The following is a 14352-nucleotide window of genomic DNA, read 5'->3' as shown; positions in this document are numbered from 1 at the left end:
ACAGGATCCTGCTTTCTTCAACTGGACAAAAAAGCTCATCTAAAAACTGCATATCTAATTCTGGGGAATGAGCCCATAGAAAATCACGTGATCCTATTGGAGTTTTCTTTTACATCATTTCAAGGTCTTAATTCATCCACATGTTCAGATATGCTGATGCAATTTATCAGCTATTCATGATTTTAAGTCATAAATTCAAATATTTTCACATGGACACTCCCCTACAATTCAGCCCTAAGTATTATTGGCAAATTAATTCACAAAGAATTTTTTTGTTATTGTAAAATGTGTCTCAAACTCCTTTAAAAATAACATTTGAATGACATAATTGTTTGAGCACGACCACCCACGCTGCTCCTCACCTACACATTTGGCATCAAACGGTCCAAGTTCTCGGTAACAGTGAGTGAGTGTGAAACACCTAGCATAAGCAAGAGCACAGCAAAGGGTTCTGCTGTGCTGCGCAAGTGCACGCCTATGAAGCTGTGAAACAAAGACAACTGTCACCCACCTGTGGAGTATGGCATGCTGCTGAATGGTCATTAAATGGTTTAAAGATCTTTAAAATTTTTTAAAATATTTTATTATTTTTATTTTATGTGCATGTATTTTATTTTATGTGCATGTATGTAAGTGCACCCATGTCATGCAGTGCCCAAGAGACCAGAAGAGGGTGTTCCAATTCCCTGGAACTGGAGTTACAGATAGTTGTGAGCGACCATGTGGGTGCTGGGCTACGAACTCGGGAGAACAGCAAGTGATCTTAACCACTGCGCCATCTCTCCAGCCCCCAGATCTTTATGAAGAGAAAGGGAAGAGGATGAGAGAAAAAGGGGAATGCCACAAGGTCAGAAGGGAAGAATCTGTACATTGCTGTTGAGGATCAGAACTGTGATGGGTGTTAACAAACCCGGAATCAGAGGAAAGCAATACAAACACAGAAAGAATTTCACCAGAATTGTTTTAATTGTTTAGCTTCTCACAGTTGTGACATAACAAACTGGCAGATCCATTGTTTCCTCTAAAAATAAGCAGAAAATATATCCTAGAAAACTCTCTGTGGCTGTTTTCATTGCGGTTCTACTGGCTTCCTGGCTACACAGCTGCTTTCTTTCAGCACAATCTCTGTTCACCTGGCTCAGGGGAGGCTGGAGGCCACTCTCCTGGTGGATCAGCTAGTGTTCGTGTGTTATTCACACACATACTTTATACTACAAACTGCTTACTGACAGGTGAGCTTGCTGAGCACAGCACTGACACCTCCAACATATTATAATGCATCACCAATAAATAATATTACAAAAACTGAGACCCAGATTAAACTGTAACAAGATGTGAGAACCCCTGTTTATACCTGAAAAAGTTATTGACATCAAACTGAATGGAAGCACATTCTTTGACTTTTTAAGATCAGTCTATGTAAAGGCACAGATTGAGCTGCGTAAAGTTTCTAAAGAAAAGAAAAGGCTCCTAATGTTAAAGATATCTGACAAAAGCAGATCTGTAAACACTGACATGTTACTTCAAAGAGGAAGCAACATTGACGGTCAATCAACATTCCAAACCGTCACTCTCAGGAAAGTGACAGTGACGAACTATATATTCCTGCCTCATTGCACTTATATTGATAAAAGAGGATTTCCCATTTTTTACATCAGTGACAAAAAGCACCTGCATTTGACCTGTCTTTGGTTCCTTTCCTCAGGGTAGACACAAAGTTAGTGGCTCATTTCACTCTGGAGTGTATCAATACTCAAGAAGCAGATATGCTCTCTATAAAAAATAGCACAAGTTGATTTTGTAAACATATAGTCAATTTAAAAAATTAACTTTAAAATGTCACAAAAGGTTGTATGCCTTCAATTTCAATATATAAAAAGTACACAAAGTCATTCTAGTTTTTAAACTTCATGTATATATGTATAAATCTTATCAAAACTTTATGATCTGAAGAAATGTTTCTTCTAATCACATTTATTAAATAGCTAGTTGGCCATTATTTTAAAAATTAAAAAGTATCAATACTGTCAGACTGAGGCTGTGGGGAGAAGACCCTGGGCCTGCCCCAGGAGAAGTGTCTTATACCTGAGTATCAGGACACGGCAGGGCTGGACTGCAGTCAAAGTTGCTGCAAGCAGTTCTGTGCTCTTGGGCAAGATGTGTAATGCCTTCTCCCCAAACTTAAATTACATCATCACTAGCATTTTCCAAACATGCATTCTAAGGATTATTAATCTCATGAAAAAGAACCTGTGGTCAAATTAAGAACCTTGCACATGATGTCTGCCTCTTCAGAGATCCACAATGCTTCAGTCTCCCTAAAGGCTCTGAGAAACCCACAGTGTATTTAACTTTCAGTCAAATGCAGTTGACATCAGGATTCCTTTCCTAGCATTTAGTATCCTGTGGACTATACTGTAGAAAACACTGGTTCAGGATATCTCAGTGTTCTCCCTGCACTGATATCAGTGAAATGGAGGAAAATAATGCAGGTTCAGAATGACCCAGGCTCAGGGAATTATGGGAGGAATTCGTGCCTGATGCTGAGCAGGCATCTGTCCATGCTTCTGGTCCCACAAAGCATGTTTCCCTTGTTCGAATGAAGGTCTTCATTCAAGGAAAGTGGCACTGGTTCTCACAGAATCTTCATGCCCACTTACAGTACAGTAAGTAGCAGAACCTGCCAAGAGTAAGTTCCCTTCAACCCAGTTTAGTTTCCTTTCTAGTATGGCTCATTTCTTCTCCTCAGGGCATGCGAATCCATTGTTCCTCAGAAATGCTCTGTCCAGCCATATTGCATCATTTACTCACTTTCTTGAGTCCAGAGAAGTCAACTTGCTGGTAGACTATCAGTCTGTAGGCTAAAGAGCTGCTCTTCCAGGAAGGCTCCCCCAAGGCCATACTGTTTTTCATGTGTACTGATTTCTTCAGGTGACAAATGATTATCTCCAAGAACAAAGTCTGCAAATCTAATGTTTTTATTTTAAATAAAGTTAATGATATCACAGAAAGGTTTATTTGGAAGATTGTGTGCCCTTGTACTTGTCCCCTCTACTTAAAGTTGACTTTGTATCAACAGAGGATGGCATTTGCATTGGGTACAGAGATCAGCCTATGTGATCCTACAACTGCTATGCAGTTGTGGAAAGTAGGCAGATTTATGCAGCCCCAGTTTAGCCGGATGCTCCCGCTCCTGTTTACTCATCTCATCTCTGCCTTTTGAAGTGCAGACCTGCTACTTACTATTTTAGTGTCAGTGCCTCCTACAGGTCAATATGACACATCAGATAAATATTAACTTAGCTATTACCGGTATTGCTACAAAGTCAGAGTACTGAGGAAAAAGAGCTCTACCAAATGGTAAAATGTGTGATCTGGGGAAGTCCTTTGTCTCTAAGCAGAATTGCCCGTTCCAAAATACTGTATTATTTTCAAGTCATCTAGAACATGAGCTATGGACAGAGCAGGACTTACTTTTTAGGAGCCTGGAGTCTAGAGACAGCCAACCAGGAAGGGAAGTCGGGCCTACGGCAGGCACTGCGCAGTTCCTCCAGAGCGCTGGCTGTTTCGGCCTCAGCTTGTTCCCTGTACTCGTCGTCAGTGAGATACTTTACCAAAAGTGGTTCTGATGTAAACCATGGCTTCATTTTCCTAAAACACATGGTGTTTGGTTGCCAGATTTCTGCCCAATTCAATCCTTAGGATTTACAAAAATCCACCTTAGACATCAACAGTGATACCTCTTAAACCCATGTACATCACACCTCTACTTTCTGTTGTCGCTCTATGACAGGTACAGGGAATGGGCACTCTGGCCCCAATGTGCTTCCCTGCTTCCTGACCATCAGAGATGCCTCAAGGTTTTGAAAATCAATTTCTGACTGAGATGTTAAGTAACTTTTTCTTCCTCAGTGACTCCTAATCACACAATTAAACAACAGTCTGGCTTCCTTACCCTTGGCCTGCTGATTTTCTTGGGCACAAACAAAAGCCTCTGCCACACATCCTTTTATGGAAACCAAGTAGGACACACAACACTCGCTGCCAAGAAACTGGATTTGTGGGATTTTACTTCCACCTAGTGGCAGTGTGTCTGACTAACCCTAGAGAGCCGGTAAGGTAACAGTTGCACAAAAGGCCTTCTAGTACAAGAATTTATATTGGCTCTTTTGCTACTACATACTAAGAGGCTCATGACTGGAATTTTCTTTTTCCAGTCATAAAAATTATAAATCTCATAACATAATGGACTGAATAACCCTTCAGTCATTTATGATACATTTTCCCAATTCCTATCTTGTGAGCACTATTAACAGCACTGAAACAATACCATCTTTAGCTCTAATGAAAGGAAATGTATGCTATAGTAGAAAGCTTGGGTAACCCAGAGTCCAAATAATTTTGCCACTGATTTTAGTAAATTCTGAGTGAGCTCTAATTATCCAGCCATTGGTAATGTACTCTTAAAGGGTTAATTAAAAAGGTAAATTAATGAAGGTGGGATCAAATGCTTACAGTTCTTTTTCTTCCCCTTCTTATAGAGTAAAACCTTCAGATTAAATGTAATTACTTATAAGATTAAATATAATGCACCCAAAAATATCTCTCAAGACAATAAATAAAACCAGAGCTCAAAATGTCAAATTTACTAGGAGTGAAAAAGATACACACCACGTCATATAGCTGAATGCTCTCAGTGGATAGCGCAGACTCCAGGAAGACACGAGGAGGATCATAATGGCATATGCAAGCTGAGGCACCGCCACACCAGCGTAGACCAGAATCAGGGAGAGGAACCGCAGTGCCCACAGCAGAAGACTTCTGCTCCTCTCATCAGTAAGAGGCCCATGTTTGTAACAGGCAGCAAAACTAAAACTTCCAACCAACAAAACATAGCCTGGAAAAACAGAAAAAGGTACAAGAATTTAAATCTGAACTCGAAAAATGATGTGGAGAACCTAGTAGAGCCTTGACTGAAAAATATTTATCAGAAAACCATAATTTTTAAAATTTTCTTTTCCTAAAGACAGCTGAAGAAAAAAGCATATACAGCTAGTTAGTCCTGCACATGAGCGCATAGACTGACTTAAAGGTATTTTTCATTATTATTTGTGTATGTGTGTGTGTGTGGGTGTGGGTGTGTGTTTATGTATGTGCGCACACGCATGCATGCATTTGGGTATCCACAAAGGCCAGAAGAGGGCATCAGATTCCCTGGAGCTGGAGTTACAGGCAGTTGTGAGCCAACCAATGTAGGTAAACTAAACTCTGGTCCTCTGGAGAGTAGCAAGCACTCTTAATCTCTTAATCCTCAAGCAACCTCTAGCCCCATATCTGATTTTAGGATGTATACTGATACTTAGGATGACATATAGTCATTTCCACTTTTTAGTCCAGTGTCCTGGGTAGACAAATGGTTTCATGGTTGCTTTGATCAGAAATAAGTCAGTGAATATCGCCCTCTGCTATAAACCCTATTTACAATTTTAATATTCTAGTCACAAAAGGAGAACATTATTTTAATTCTTTTGATTTATTTATTTTTTTATTTTATGTGCATGAGTGTTATGCCTGCATGTGTATAAATGCACCCATGTCGTGCAGTGTCCATGAGGAACAGAAGAGGGCATTGGATCTCCAGGAACTGGAGTTACAGACGGTTGTTACCCAACATGTGAGTCCTGGAATTTGAGTCCAGGTCTTCTGCAAGAAGCCAGTGCTCTTAACCACTAAGCCATTCCTCCAGCCCGAGAATGTCATTTTAAAGAGGAGGGATCAGGTAGTCACCCCTCTAGTGCCATGCTCAGTCTATCATTACTAATGTTGTGACTGTAGGGTACTGTTTCCAGTGTGATCAGATGGGAGTGCACTCTGTACATATTCCACCAGAAGTATTTAATTTGTTTCACAGCAAACGTGAGAACTAATGTCTTGTTTATAGGAAATATGGAGGAGAGTGAAACAAGTTAAATTATGCCACAAAGTGGGGGTACCCCATAAATCCAGAAGCGCAACTTTTACAGGCTAACTCACTTGGCTTCTTCAGCATACCACTATGATGAAAATAGGAACTGCTATGGACTGAGAGAGATTCACCAAGCGTAACAGATGCAACATGAGGTCTGGACATCCTCTAGTTTATACAAACCAGACATCAAGGATGACTGGGAAATTTTAACATCACTTGGTAACAGATGATTCTATGCCATTATTTTCTAAATTTGCTATAGTGAGGCTGCAGGTATAATTCAGTGGTCGACCACATAGCATGCTTGAGGCCCTGGGTTCAATCCCTGCCAACAAAAGCTAAACAGGTATTTGATTATGCAGAAAAAAATGCTTTCTTGAGACAAGTAGTAAAGAATTTAGGGGAGTATGCCATGTTATTAGTAGTTTACAAATACTTTAACATAATAGGGGAAAACAGCTAAAAATAAAATTTGCACGAATTGCTTTGTTTTCGAAGTGCTAGTCTTATATAAGAAATTTGATGCTAACGGGTCTCCAATTCCCAAATTTCCTAACAAAAAGTGAGAGTTTTTGTAACATAAATCAGGAAAATATACGGTATTTTTAGCCTCTCTGTTTCTGAAAAGTCAAATTTTCATTAGTTATTTACAATTTCCCACCCTTTATACAGAATACATTAAAAGAAAATAGTCACATTTTAAAGAAGCCTTTATATTACAGGTGAGATGTCATTAGAGCTCAGCCACAATTCAGAAGCGTATGCACAAAAAATGGGACAGGAACTGCTTTTTACTCTTTTGATCATTAGTAGAGAAAACTAGGAAAGGTGATATAGAGAAATTGCTGAAAATGAGATCTAAATGAACCGAAATCAGAAACTACGGAATAAAATATCATTTTAATAGCACTGCTCCTTAGTTCGAAGTAAAAATTTATATGAAAAGAAACAGGTAAAAAGAAGCCCTCTACTTGTCCTTTCAATTCCACCAATGACAGAATGTGCTTTTTCATGTTTACCTACCTAATATATATATTCTGTTTCCATACCACAGCCACTTCAGATCTTCCATCAACTGGCATACAACATAAACTGAAGCAAACCAACAACCAACCATTAGCGCCCCAAAGGTGCTATACTGTGTGTGGAAGAAAATAAAGGACACTTTTGGTTCATTCGCTCTCATAAAAACAGAAGCAAACAAATAAACCCTCTGTGTTAGAAACTTCTAGGTTAATAAAGTCAAGTACTTATATAATATTCTGACTCTCACTGTTCAAGGCGTGGTCCTCAAAACAGGAGCATTATCTCTATATAAAGAACTTAAAGGAAATGTAGACTCTGGTCTCACTGTTCAACCAAAATCTGCATTTTTATTTTTTTTATTATATGTGTATGAGCATATTGCCTGCATGTATGTAAGTGCATGTGTGTCATGCAATGCCTACAGAGGTCAGAAGAGGGTGTTGGATCTCCTGGAACTGGAGTTATGGATAGTTGTTAGCCACCATAAGGGTGCTGGGAATCAAACCCAGGTCTCTGCAAGAGCAGTCAGTAATCTTAACTACTAAGCCATCTCTCTAGCCCCCACACCACAATCTGCATTTTAAGAAGCTCAGGTGGCTAGGATATACATTACAGTTGGAGAAGCACTATAAAAGATATAAAGTTATCTCAAAGTAATGCTGGTATTTAGAGCTTTAATTGGAGTAACTATAAAATTACCATCATGAATTAATACTTATTTATACTTATTTAACCATTGGGGCACTATTTTATTAAAGGTATACTGGAGAAGAAAAAACAAAACAAAACAAAACAAAACAAAAACTAGATGTAGCAGTACTATTATTTAAGGCCCCCAAAACTCGGAATCATTCTGCCAAGATAAATTTTCACTCCATACAGAATCAGGCTCATCACTCAAAAAAAAAAAAAAAAAAAAAAAAAAAAAAACAATGACACTATCTGGAAAAGAAAAGGGTCCCAAAAATATCACCAAACTTAATACCTAAGTGTGCTGGGTAGCTTTAGTGTCAACTTGACACACCTGGGTTGAAGGAGCCTCAACTGGGGAATTTCCTCTATTGGACTGGCCTATGGCCATGAATGAGGGACATCTTCTTGATGAGTGATGTGGGAGGGCCCAGCCTACTGTGGGTGGTGCCACCCCTGAGCAGATGGGCCTGTGTTGCATAAGAAAGCAGGCTGAGCAGGAGCCAGGGAAACAAGCCAGTAAGCAGCATTCCTCCATGGCTTGTGCTCCAGCTCCTACCTCCAGGTTCCTGCCCTGAGTTCCTACCTTGGGGTCCCTGATGAACTGTGACCTGGGAGATTTAAGCTAAATAAACCCTTTCCTCCCCAAGTTGGTAGTGGTCAGGGTGTTTTGTCACAGCAATGAAGAAACAAACCAGAACACTAAGATAATCCTACATATTATAAATAAAAACGGACTTTTCAGAAATAGAACATTGTAAAGTCAATTTATACAGCATAGGAACGTAGTTTGAATTAGGAAGTATCATAATAATTTTTTTCACTTTTTTCTATCTCTAAAACCTTGGTTTCTGTATTTTATTCATTTACATCCAATATACTTACCTTTGGTATGTATCTTTTAACCATCAGAAGGACAAAGACTAATGTCATCAGAACACCTAACATGGTCCCCAAAGAGTAATAAAAAACAGGGCTTCTGTCAAGACAGAGAAAAGTCCTTTAAATACTAAGCACCACTCTCAGAAAAGTATGCTTATTGTGGCAACAGTAGCCAATAAGGAATATCAAGAAAGAAAGAGGGAAACTCTAATTACATTCTATATATTTAAAATTGAAAATTGGTACTTGAAAATCTAGGTAAATGGCTTGCTAGTAACAAAACAGAATGTCTGAGTTATTGTCTATATTCTGAATGTGATCCAACAATAACTGATACCTGTCACTGGTACAATAATGGCATGAATGTCATGGAGGTAACCAACCACTTTCTGATTTCTATTTAAGGCCTGCTCCACAAGCTGAACTCATACCTAACACCATTACTGGAGCCAAGAACCTGTGCTTAGACAGGTCACAGGCCCTTGAGAGATCCTAAAACTATTATTCTGCTAAACGAACACAGTATTATAACAACTCCTAATGACTCATTGCTATATCCATAGATTAGTGCATCTCTCAACCCTCATTAGAAAAGCTTCTTTTGGTAGTAGATGGAGATTAACATAGTATCCACAACTGGTGAAGGTGCAGAGAACAAGAAACTGTGGAATGCTTAGCCCTAAATGGGACACTTATATCACATCCTCTCCTCTCAAGGTTCAGGAATCATTGCAGAAGAAGGAAGGGAAAGATTGTAAAACCCAGAGGCAGTGGATAACAAGGAAATGGTGTTTTTTGGACACAGCAGGGCAGGTCCACATATACATTCACAGTGGTTGTGACAGCATGCATAAGACCTGTGTCAGTCAAGCCAGACATAATCCCAGCATTGGGGGGAGGGGTAGAAATGATGTCCCACCCCTAGCTGAGGCATTATTGGCAACAGATAGCTATGAAGAGTGTAGTGTGGTCTCTGGTAGGTCAACCATGCCCCAGTGGATGGCCACACACCCAAGAGTACAAATTGGACTAGATGGTTTAAAAAAAAAAAAAGATGTAAAGTTGGGTGAGTAGGGAAACGGAGTGAACCTGGGAAGAGTTGGGGGAGGAGGGGCAATATGATCAAAATACAATGTATGAAATTCTCAAAGAATTAAAAAACAAAATCCTGGAGAGCTGACTCAACGGTCAAGAGCACTGACTGCTCTTGCAGAGAACCTGAGTTCGATTCCCAGAACCCACATGGTGGCTAACAACTGTCCTTAACTCCAGTTCCAGGGGATCCAACTCCCTCTTCTTACCTCCACAGACATTGCACAACATAGGTGCACCTATCTACACACAGACAATACACTCACACACATAGAATAAAAACAATAAATAAAATGCTTAAAAAATGACAAAAAGATGACTCAAACATTACCTTCAGACCTGCGCAAAACCTAACCGGGAAATACAAACACACAATGGTGTGTAAATATTTAGCTTAGGGTCTGAAACAACCTATACCCTTTTAGAATCACAAAGCTAAAACTATAAAAGTGAATACTTACTGACTCAAGGTCTTTGCATAAAAGAAAAGGAAAATGCCTCCCACAAACACAAGGAAGAGTCTGAAATCCACAACTGGAAAAAAAAAGACACAGATACAACCAATGTTTCAGTTCAGGTCAGCTGGGACTGCAGGGAGACCCTGTCTCAAAAAGATCAATATATGTATATATATATATATATATAATTGCAGAAAGAACAGACAAGTTAGCCTACTGAAAGTCACTCCAGAAGAGCAGAATCCATAGTCAAGTGTAATACAGACTTACTGTTTCGATTCACGCTTACTGTGTAAGTAAATATCTTCTTGACAGGCTTCACAGAGAAGCATACAGTTTCTCCATAAGGACTGAAGACTATGGTTACTTCATTAGACTCCTTTGGTGCCCAAAAGTTATGAATCACACATTTGATAAATGATAGAATGCTTTCTGGATACTGGCAACTATGACTTCCAGTGATGTATACAATACTGAGCAGGCCTGGACTGGAAACATTCACCTACAAAACAAGAACAAATCAGTTCATAGACAGAAGCAAAAATATATCCTACGCTTCTTAAAAACATGAGCTGAGAAGTCAAGAGAACCCAAGATTGGCTGAGGAAGAACATGTAGGTGCACAGGGTTAGGTTCTGGTCCCAGGGTGGATGGAACTTTACACAGTTGCTACAACTATGTCCAAATGTGCACTGGGCCACAGATACTTTTGAACGTGGATATTTTACTGGGTATGGTGGTAGTCTACATGTGTAAGCCCAGCACTTGGGAATCTGGGCTAAGAGGATCACAAGTCTGATGCCAGCCTTGCCTACACAATGAGACCCTGTCTCAAAAAAAAATCTACTTAAAAAAGAATAAAAAAAAAGGGCAAGATGGCTCAGCAGGTAAAGTGCTTGTTGCCAACCCTGACAATCTGAGTCCAATCCCCAGGACCTGCAGGGTGAAAGGAGAGGACTGATTCCCACAAATCATCCTTTGACCTTAATAGGAGTAACATGGCAGTTGTTTATGACATACACATACACTAAATAAATATACTTTTTTTAAAGAACATGTTTCTTCCCTAGGCTGTAGTTGTCTTAACTCCTTCTATCAAGTCATTGTGGCCAAAAATATATTTAAAAAGTTGAGACAGAAAGTAACAGCTGGCAAAGTATCTGATTATAAATAAAATGACACTTGGGTCTGTATTGCCCTTCTTTTCTATTGTGGTTGAGAGCAAGTGTTCCTTCCTCTGGATCAGCTGAGCAGATGTAATTCTAGTGTCTCTTTCCCTCCAACTGAAGGACCAGAACCCAACCTCAGACCTCAAGACACACAACAAAGCATTACCTACAAACAGATGGTGACAATCAGGTGACATCACTTACTATCCTCCAACCCCCTCATTTCTTTGATTTGGCTCCTGGCTCACGACAGTGTTCTTTCTCCACAAACTTTCCTGTCATTCTTCTTGGGGATTTCAATCTATTTTTTAAAAAATCAAGTCTCCTGGTCTTCCAGTTCCTAGAACTCTCGTCATGAACTCCCGTCCCTCATTACCATAGCTAATAACTCTCACGGTCATATCCTAGACCTGTCAGTGTAAGTTCATGCATCCCATTTATTGATCACCACCTGCTATCTACTTGTCCATCACACCCACCCCTAACAACTGACCCCACACAAATCTGAGCATCTTCTGCAAGAACGGTCAGTGTTCTTAACTGCTGAGCCATCTCTCCAGTCCCATAGTTGACACTTTTTACCCAGTCAAATTTCATTATCAGTCATAAGCCATTCCTTTGAACTATTTTGCCTTCTTTGCATCCCTCCTTTGTCATGCTCACCTACAAAATCCAGCTCTAACCTATCTTCTCCTACATTTGTTCCACCAGATATGCCTCATAAATGCAAAGTGGCCTCAAATCCATGGCAGTGAACCTGAAGTGAGGGGAAGCTGCAGCCACTCATACACACATCCCTAGTCATTCACCATTCCACGCTCTTCAACAAATGAGCTCATAACTTCTATGACACTTCAACACCTCTCCCTATTCTTACTCTTGGCTGATGAGCCTTCTACTTACTAAACATGAAAAAAAAAATCAGAAGTGAATATGGACCAGCTCCTATATCTGTATCTATCCACCTGTCAGCATCTGCAGGCACATGCTCTGTTCCCTGGCTGTGGGGAAGTAGCATCTGCCAGGGAGGAACTTTGTATGCTCTAAGCCTGACTTGTGCACTGGATCCTATCTACCCTTGCCTATACAGGTTCATCCCTCCAGCACATCTTCCCCACTAGATGATCCCTATGAACACACAACAGTGGCATTTTTCCCATTAAAAAAAAAAATCTTCTATGGACCTAACTTCTTACTCCAGCTGTTCCCCATTTCTTTGTTTTTCACTACAATAAAAGCCCTTTCAAAAGTTGCTGGTATCTGTGTTCTGCTCCTCACCTCCCCATTCCCTCTATAAACACCAATCAGGCTTGTACTAAAAAAGGTAGTCCTGACAAGGTCTCCAGTACCACCACCATGTTGCTACCTACATGGCCAGTTCATTCTCAGTCATTTTATCTGGCCCATAAACAGCACGTGGGGTTATCCTGGAAAAAAATGTAACAGGGAATAGCAGTGGTGTAACTTTGATGGGGGAGGGACCGATGGGAGGTCTTTAGATCATTGTAACAGCAGCCCTTGGATGAGTTAAGGAGCTTCGTAGAAACCCTGAGCTCTCTCTCCAGACCAAGTTTTTTGGTTTTTTTTAAATATTTTATTATTTTTATTTTATGTGTATGAGTATATTGCCTGCATGTATGTGAGTGCACTCGTATTGTGCAATGCCGTGGAGGTCAGAAGAAGGGTTTGGATTCCCCTGGAACTAGAGTTAAGGACAGTTCATAGCCGTCATGTGGGTGCTGGGAATTGAACCTGGGTCCTCTGCAAGAGCAGTCAGTGCTCTTAACCACTGAGTCATCTCGCCAGCCCCCAGATCAAATTTTCTAAGACTAATGCCTACGTCACTCATGGCCTCTTGTTTGTTTTGGGATGTGATCTCTCCCTTCTACTCCTGCTCCTGGCACTGCCGCCCATCATGAGGCAAGACCCTGAGTCATGCTTGGATTTGTCTCCAAACCTGTGAGTGATGTAAACTTTTCTTTATGAAGCTAGTCTGCCTCTGTTATTTCATCACAGTAATGAAAAGCACAGACCTCGTCTCTTCTCCATTTAAACTCACTTCCATGCTTCTGCAAAAACACAGCAATGATGCCAGGAAAAAAAAAAAAAAAAGACTAATTACAAGGAAAGAACAAAACAATGAGGGGGATCAGACTTCTCTAGGAATACTTCTGTGGAGAGGTTTTTTTGTGTGTGTGCTGTATACATCAAAAAATAAACATGGAACAACTATATTTTGAATGAATAATATACCCATACTAAAGGGGGTGAGGGTGGGAATGAATTAATCAAACTAACTTTTGAGTACAACATTTAACTGCATATTCTTGAATGACATTTACAATACGATAAACAGGGCTGGAAAGATGCCTCAGAGGTTAAGAGTGCTCACTGCTCTTCTAAAGGACCCAAGTTCAGTTCCTAGAACCCATGCTGGGTACCTCACAACCTCCTGTAATTCTAGTTCCAGGGGACCCAATGACCCTCTTCTGGCCCTCTGGACCTCATATGGTCACACTCACACACACACACACACACACACACACACACACACACACACACACACAAATAAATGTTACAAAAACAACAACACTCTAGGGCTGGAGATATGGCTCAGTGGTTAAGAGCACCATTTACTCTTGCTCTTGCAGAGGACCTCAGTTCAGTTCCCAGCACCCACATGATAACCCTAAGTAACTCCAGTTCCAGAGAATCCAATGCCCTCTTCTGGCCTCCATGGACATTGTATACATGAATGCACTTAAATTTGGGTAAACCACTCACACACATAAAATTAATTGATTATTTAAAAATAAATATAAATAAAAGTTAAAATTTCTTTAAAAGTTAAAAAAACGTTCCCAGCACCCACATGATAACCCTAAGTAACTCCAGTTCCAGAGAATCCAATGCCCTCTTCTGGCCTCCATGGGCATTGTATACATGAATGCACTTAAATTTGGGTAAACCACCCACACACATAAAATTAATTGATTATTTAAAAATAAATATAAATAAAAGTTAAAATTTCTTTAAAAGTTAAAAAAACTGCCAGGCATGGTGGCAC

The 14352-nt window shown here is 40.0% G+C and overlaps 1 protein-coding gene across 1 annotated transcript in view; it reads right to left on the bottom strand.

The window, feature by feature from the left end:
* Positions 1-763: 763 nt before the first annotated feature.
* Nemp2 (nuclear envelope integral membrane protein 2) overlaps positions 764-14352 on the bottom strand; it is a 25959-nt gene continuing 12370 nt past the window's right edge. The window contains exons 3-9 of the mRNA XM_008835616.3: positions 10387-10618; positions 10120-10192; positions 8570-8663; positions 6992-7106; positions 4672-4897; positions 3475-3651; positions 764-2969 (exon numbers count right to left, since the gene is read on the bottom strand). Coding sequence (XP_008833838.1) covers positions 2831-2969; positions 3475-3651; positions 4672-4897; positions 6992-7106; positions 8570-8663; positions 10120-10192; positions 10387-10618 — 1056 coding nt within the window. The 3' untranslated portion in view covers positions 764-2830. The remainder of the gene's footprint in view (positions 2970-3474; positions 3652-4671; positions 4898-6991; positions 7107-8569; positions 8664-10119; positions 10193-10386; positions 10619-14352) is intronic.

The sequence above is a fragment of the Nannospalax galili genome, unplaced genomic scaffold, assembly GCF_000622305.1.
Source record: "Nannospalax galili isolate Female #2095 unplaced genomic scaffold, S.galili_v1.0 scaffold115, whole genome shotgun sequence".
NCBI classification, from domain to species: domain Eukaryota; kingdom Metazoa; phylum Chordata; class Mammalia; order Rodentia; family Spalacidae; genus Nannospalax; species Nannospalax galili.
This window is presented reverse-complemented; position numbering and strand designations above follow the sequence as displayed.